This window comes from Spodoptera frugiperda, chromosome 14, assembly GCF_023101765.2.
Source record: "Spodoptera frugiperda isolate SF20-4 chromosome 14, AGI-APGP_CSIRO_Sfru_2.0, whole genome shotgun sequence".
Lineage (NCBI taxonomy): Eukaryota > Metazoa > Arthropoda > Insecta > Lepidoptera > Noctuidae > Spodoptera > Spodoptera frugiperda.
In genome coordinates, this window is record NC_064225.1 from 3,473,327 (window position 1) to 3,479,942 (window position 6,616).

Below are 6,616 nucleotides of genomic sequence, written 5' to 3' on the forward strand. Positions count from 1 at the left end.
TCAAGACAGACGAGTCTACACAGCTAGGCAGAGGTTCCTATATTAAATGCATAATAAGGTTCCCATAATTCGTGCGTGCGGCGTGCTCATAGAGCCATCAGACCACCACAGATGGGGCCCAATAGGGCTAATGCCGACCCGGAGCTGCGAACTGCCAAGCAGATTACCGGGACTCCGGCTCGAAAAACAGAAGTAGGAACTGGGTAGTTTTTAGTCAGTAAGAGTCTGACTCCCTCTCACCTCGCCCAAGGCGAGAGAAGTCATTAGATGATTTTCCACACAAAAAAAAGAAAAATACACACCAAAATTAAAATGTAACTCTATTATATATTATATACCTCCAATAACAAGCAACACATAATGCATCCTTAATGATGCATTACGGAACTGAAGCAAAAGAAAAACGTATAACAATAAAAACAAGTTATATATAAACAGCTGCAAAAACGTACATGTTTTAGTACGCCGGAACGGCTGCCCGCGTTACAATGTCGGCATTACTCGTACATTTAATCACGTGTTCTATTTTGATAATAAGTGCGAGTGAAGCCGCGAGAATCCTTGCAATTTTTCCAGTCCCATCCATATCTCATCAAGTAGTATTCCGTCCTATAACTCATGAACTAGCCAAGAGAGGACATGATGTTACCGTCATCACGCCAAATCCAGTCTTCACTAAAGGAGAAACTCTGCCAAATCTAACAGAAATTGATGTTCAAGATATTTCATACAAGATATGGCAGGATCATTTCATGAAGAAAGCTGCCTCAGGGAATAAGGATGACATGCATTTTGCAATGGATCTTATTTTGAGAACATTTACATTGGTTGTCGAAGCACAGCTGAAGACAGATGCCGTGAAGAAAATCGTCAATGATAAGGAAACTAAATATGACTTACTAATGATTGAAGCTTGTGTGCCGCCTGCTTTAGTGTATTCCCACATTTTTAAAAACGTACCTGTGATATTAGTGAGTTCTTTAGGAGCAGCACCTGGTAACTATGAAGTGATAGGAGCAGCAGTTCATCCGTTCCTCTACCCATCAGTTCTAAGACAGAGACTGCATAACCTAAGTCTTTGGGAGAAGGTTACAGAGTTGTACAGTCACTACAAAACGGTGCAAATGTATTCAAGGAATGAAGAGATAGGAAATGAAATGTTGAGTAGACATTTTGGTGAAAAGATTCCTCGTATCAGTGAATTGGCGAATAATGTGGATATGTTGTTCCTGAATGTGCATCCTGTGTTTGAGGGGATAAGGCCAGTGCCTCCATCTGTGGTGTATATGGGAGGGCTGCATCAGAAACCACCTAAGGAACTGCCAGATGTGAGTAATACAAAATTACTTTCTTCTTATTCTTTAAAATCACCAACTGTTCGATAATTTTATAATTAGAGACAGATATTTTTCTAATGAACTGAAATTTGACCTAATTGCCTGTGTGACTTACTGATTGTGCTGTGAATTACTTTGTCCTCGTATATTTAAAAAAAAAAACGCATGTTTTCGCATTCCCATTATGATTTCTGTCACCTACTGTATAATTGAGCTAATTCCATTTACACACATTATTAAAATCGTTTAGCCTACAATTGGCATTCGATACGTATAAATTGTCAATATCATGCACATGTCCACTCAAAAGACGTTTTTTTAATTTTCTATGTAACTGGCCAGACACACAGAATTACAAATTGTAATTTTGAAATAAGAAGGGATTAATTAAAGATAGTGACAACTATCGATCTGTCACAATGCACTATTTTACATTTAATTGGTCTTACAATACATGAAATAATTAATATTGTTTCCTCTTATTGCTATTGTCAATAATTATGGCTAATTATAACTGCTATCTATTAATATACAGTGCAGTGACTGAACAATAGACTCCTGCACAACGTGGTACCTATTGATTTAATTTCCTCTGAATCAACTATTAATTACATACATAACCTCACGCTCTGCCATGGGGATAGGCAGAGATTATGTAACGTCACATCATCAGCCTTTAAGTGGCCACTGCTGACCAAAGTCTCTTCTCACATAGAGAAGGTTTGAGTATTAATCACCACGCTTGCTCAATGTGGGTTGGCGATTTCAAACTTATAATTAGAAATTATAAGCCCAGATTTCTTCACGTGTCTAAATAATCTTAGAAAGTACATATAACTCGGAAAAAGTCACATTGGTACACACTCTAATTTCATAAGAAGCCCACTTCTCATATGTAACCTCATTTGCTACGATTATTACACACCTTTTTTATGCTTCATCAACAGTCATCAGTCTTTTTATGCATGCTCGTCGGTTAAAGGTACTTTTAATTTAGCCCTACTTTAATAAATCGCCGATCTGGTCGATATATTATGTTTGTCTAGTTTGCCCTCTACAATGACCCTATTTATATCTGCTCAATAATTAACAACTAGACGATAAAAAGGAGATTGTGTCTATATCAACAAAATGTGTGATTTGGCATTGAAGGGTCATTGAACTTTATCACTATGTAGGTGATGAGAAACGTCACTTGTATACCTACATTATAATGAATTTATTCTTCTTAATATATTGTGACTTAATTTTGGTACTAATATAAGGGTACGTTTTCACCAGAGATGTACTATACTACGTCGCTATGAACGCGTTTGGCTTCCACCAATCATATTCATTGTTACACATAGTTAAGCACTGATAGAAACGGACTCAGCTAAGCTATGTTTTTATATGGAAAGATGCGTGCTATGGATGTGTACTATGGATGGCTTCCCTACTATCGATCTCTTTATTAGACAGCTACGTCTGTGACCACTCAACTGTCGACATGACAGTCTTGATCTTGATAGCCTTCATTATAGTGCATAACATGAATTAAAATTAAAGTATACCTTTTTTATTTTATAGGACATCAAATTATACCTAGACTCTTCAAAGAATGGCGTTATCTACATCAGCTTTGGTACCAACGTGGCTCCATCAACTCTTCCACCAGAGAGAATCCAGATCCTAACCAAAGTGTTCTCTCAGCTGCCCTACGACGTGCTATGGAAGTGGGACAAGGACGAACTGCCGGGACGCTCTAAGAACATCAGGATATCTAAATGGCTGCCGCAGTCTGATCTTTTGAGTGAGTTGGATTTTCATTATTATTTATTACTACATCATATTATACTACCTATCTAAAAAATACACACACATCATTAACACATCAACAGCCTATTAATGGCCACTGTTGACCAAAGCCTCTTCTCCCACGGAGAAGGTTTGATTTCTTAGTACATCAACTACCTGCCATTATATACCCGTCAAAATCTATCCAGCCATTACAGAGTTTAGCCGGAACAAGCAGACAGACAGGCAAATTTTAGCAAATGTTATTTTGGTGTATGTATCTTGTTTCATAAATTATATGCATGTAGTAAAATGCTGTTACAAAAAAACACTCCATTTTTATCTAGATTTGTTTTGCAAATAGACTCATTTAAATAAATCTCAAATTTTAACCTTGGGCAGAGTATACAATGTATTTATTTTAGTATTCACTTATTGTTTAAAAACTTACTTTAGACTGTGACTTATATTTGCACAGAGTGTATTCAAAATCCACGTTTTTTCATTATCATCACTTTAAAACGATAATTTTTCCCGTGTCATTTTATAACATTGTCATATTTTTTTACTCTATTTTTGTTAGTTCTCCACGGTCTTTTGGCCCGTGTCCTTATCATATTTTTTTACAATATGTCTAATCAACATTTATAGTACCTATGTTACACACTACAATTAACTACAACTATAATAATTATTACTACAAAAATACTTACACATTAACATAATTTTACTGTCCATTTAAATTAAATTTACGCAACGACGCGCTGGGAGAGCCGACCTGCCCCAACAGAAGGCAGGTGTTCACGACTATGATGTGTGTATCAGCAATTAGTCCAGATAACCATTTAACAAGACTGCCTCGTTGGTCTACTAATCGCAAGAGCAACTGCAAGGGCAAGGGGTCTCCGGTTCGATTCCCGGGTCAAGCTAAGTCTTATTACTGGGCTTTTTTTCGGCTTTTAGAAAATATCTCCGTAGTAGCAGCGGTATATGGCAATAGGTTCACCCCCTACTTCTTCTTCTTCGCAATGGTAATAAGTGGGTGTACATTGTATAACGGCATTACTGCGATAATGTGCACCTCTGCCTACCCCTTCAGGGATAAAAGGCATGACGTTACGTGCGTAATCATTCAACATTGTCTTTTAAAATTTAGGACTTTGTAACCTAAAAATAACCATTTAATGTTCCATAGGACATCCGAAAGTAAAACTCTTCATAACACAAGGAGGTCTACAATCTACAGACGAGGCTATAACTGCAGGAGTACCTCTGATCGGAGTCCCAATGATAGCTGACCAATGGTTCAATGTTGAAAAGTACGTGTACCTCAAGATTGGTCTTCAGCTGTCCTTGGAGACAGTCACAGAGGAACAGTTTAAGAATGCTATTGTCACCGTTATTGGTGATGAAAGGTTTGTTCAATGATAATTATTCGCAATTCTTTAGCAGCAGGTTTTTAATATTATAGTATTTTACACTGTACAATGTATACATACTTTTGGCCCGGGGTGGCTGGACAACTGGCTGCCGTGCAAATTGTAGCGGGTTCAATTCCCACACGCAGCAACTCTTTGTGTGATCCACAAATTGTTGTTTCGAGTCTGAGTGTCATGTGTATGTGATATTGGATGTTTGACACAGGAGCAAATCCTAAAGTGGGGCAACGTTTTTCTTTTTTTAAAAAAAAGCTTTGCCATTTTTGTTGTAAGTCTCATGTAATAGGGGGTGAGTCTATTGCCATATACTGAGCACAAATCCAGACTCCGTGCTACTACTGAGAAATTTTCGAAAACCCGAAAAAGAGCCCAGTAATACTTTGCCCGGTCCGGGATCGATATAACCCGAGACCCCCTTGTCCGGCTGTCGCACTTGCGACCACTCGATCAACAAGGCAGTTTATATTTTCCATTCACAACAATTTTCTTTTGACAGACATTTACTTAATAAGAATGAAGATTGAGGTCACTCTAATTTGCTAAAAGGTTTCCTCTTAAGTTTGTAAACAAATGATTATGAGATCTGCCTTTGATTGGATAGCATTTTATTGTTTTATTTAGACCAATTTGATACATCATTCAAAAGATACTCTCTTTAAATTGGATTTTATTTAGTAACATTGCACTTTCTTCAAGTCTTTTTTTTTACTTAGGTATAATATTACTAACTTCTGCAGCTTCACCCGCGTTCTCGTAGAATAAAAAGTATAAGTACTATCACCCAAGTCAGCTCACACGCAGTCTGTATACCAAATTTTATCAAAATCTGTTCATAAGCTTCAGCATAACTGACTGACAAAAACTTCTAGAAAATATGCTACATACTAATAACTAGTGCCAAACTCCGAGCATTACTTAATAAACGGATTTACCCATTCATTTGTTTCGTATTTCTAAACATGAATTAAGTTCTATTATTAGACGAGTGCAAAAAAAATCCTGACAATAATAATATGATGCAAACCATTAACTATGTGATTATTCAAACGTGGTCCTTTTTTATGGAACACGGCAATCGAGCAGACGTATCACCTGATAGTAAGCAATCGTGCCGCCCATGGACACTTAAACACCAGAGCGTGACCTTGCCTTTTGGGGTTTAGGAATTTAAGGGTTGTTGGGAAATCGGGAATTGGGAAGGAGGTAATTGGGACTCCGGTAACATCACTCACACAACGAAATACAACGCAAGCTTTGTTTCACGTCGGTTTTTGGTGAGGCCATGGTATGACTCCGGTCGAACCGGCCCATTCGTGCCGAAACATGGCTCTCCCACACTTATATATTATAATTTTATATGTGTTTCCAGTTATCGACGTAACATAGAAAAACTGAGAAGTGTTATGCAAGATGAACCAATGGCACCTCTAGAGCGCGCCGTGTGGTGGACGGAGCACGTGCTGCGTCACGGCGGCGCGAGACATCTGCGTGGACCTGCAGCCAACATGTCGTGGGCAGAGTACCTCGAACTAGAATTAGTTGCAATCATCTCTATAGTATTACTTAGTGTATTATCAGTAATTATGTCTGCTTTATACTGTATGTGTAAAAAATCTACTAAAAAAACTAATGTGAAGAAGAAACGTAATTAAATGTTGTTAGTTGTTCTTTTCGGTTTTTTGGTCCTTGTGTACATTCTTAGTTTTTTTGTGGTCCTTTCAACTGTTTGGGTCGGTACCAGATTTAAAATGAAGTCAGAGTCTACTGTAAATATTATGAGCACCTCTGTCTAGCCCTTCAGCGAAAGAATAAGATCATTATGTAACGTCTTTTATTCACCTTAGTTTTGTAAATGTCACTGCTTCAAAAATACAGTACATTGACTCAAGAATCCTTAATTCACACCACGTAAATAAAAGATCATTATCGTCAATATACAATACCCATTAATAAAAGAGATATACTTATTTATATTATTTTAAAAACTACATCTTTAAGACATCTAAACGCTAATCTGAGATTTGAATTGATATAAAATTAAAATGCGTACATTAGGCTTGGAAT

The 6,616-nt window shown here is 37.3% G+C and overlaps 1 protein-coding gene across 1 annotated transcript; it reads left to right on the forward strand.

Moving 5' to 3' along the window:
• The first annotated feature begins 385 nt into the window (after positions 1-385).
• LOC118279413 (UDP-glycosyltransferase UGT5) lies at positions 386-6,220 on the forward strand. The gene is made up of 4 exons (XM_035599105.2): positions 386-1,328; positions 2,907-3,129; positions 4,309-4,528; positions 5,922-6,220. The coding sequence occupies exons 1-4, from the start codon at positions 489-491 to the stop codon at positions 6,202-6,204; spliced, it is 1,566 nt and encodes a 521-aa protein (XP_035454998.2). The 5' UTR covers positions 386-488; the 3' UTR covers positions 6,205-6,220.
• The last annotated feature ends 396 nt before the right edge of the window (positions 6,221-6,616 follow it).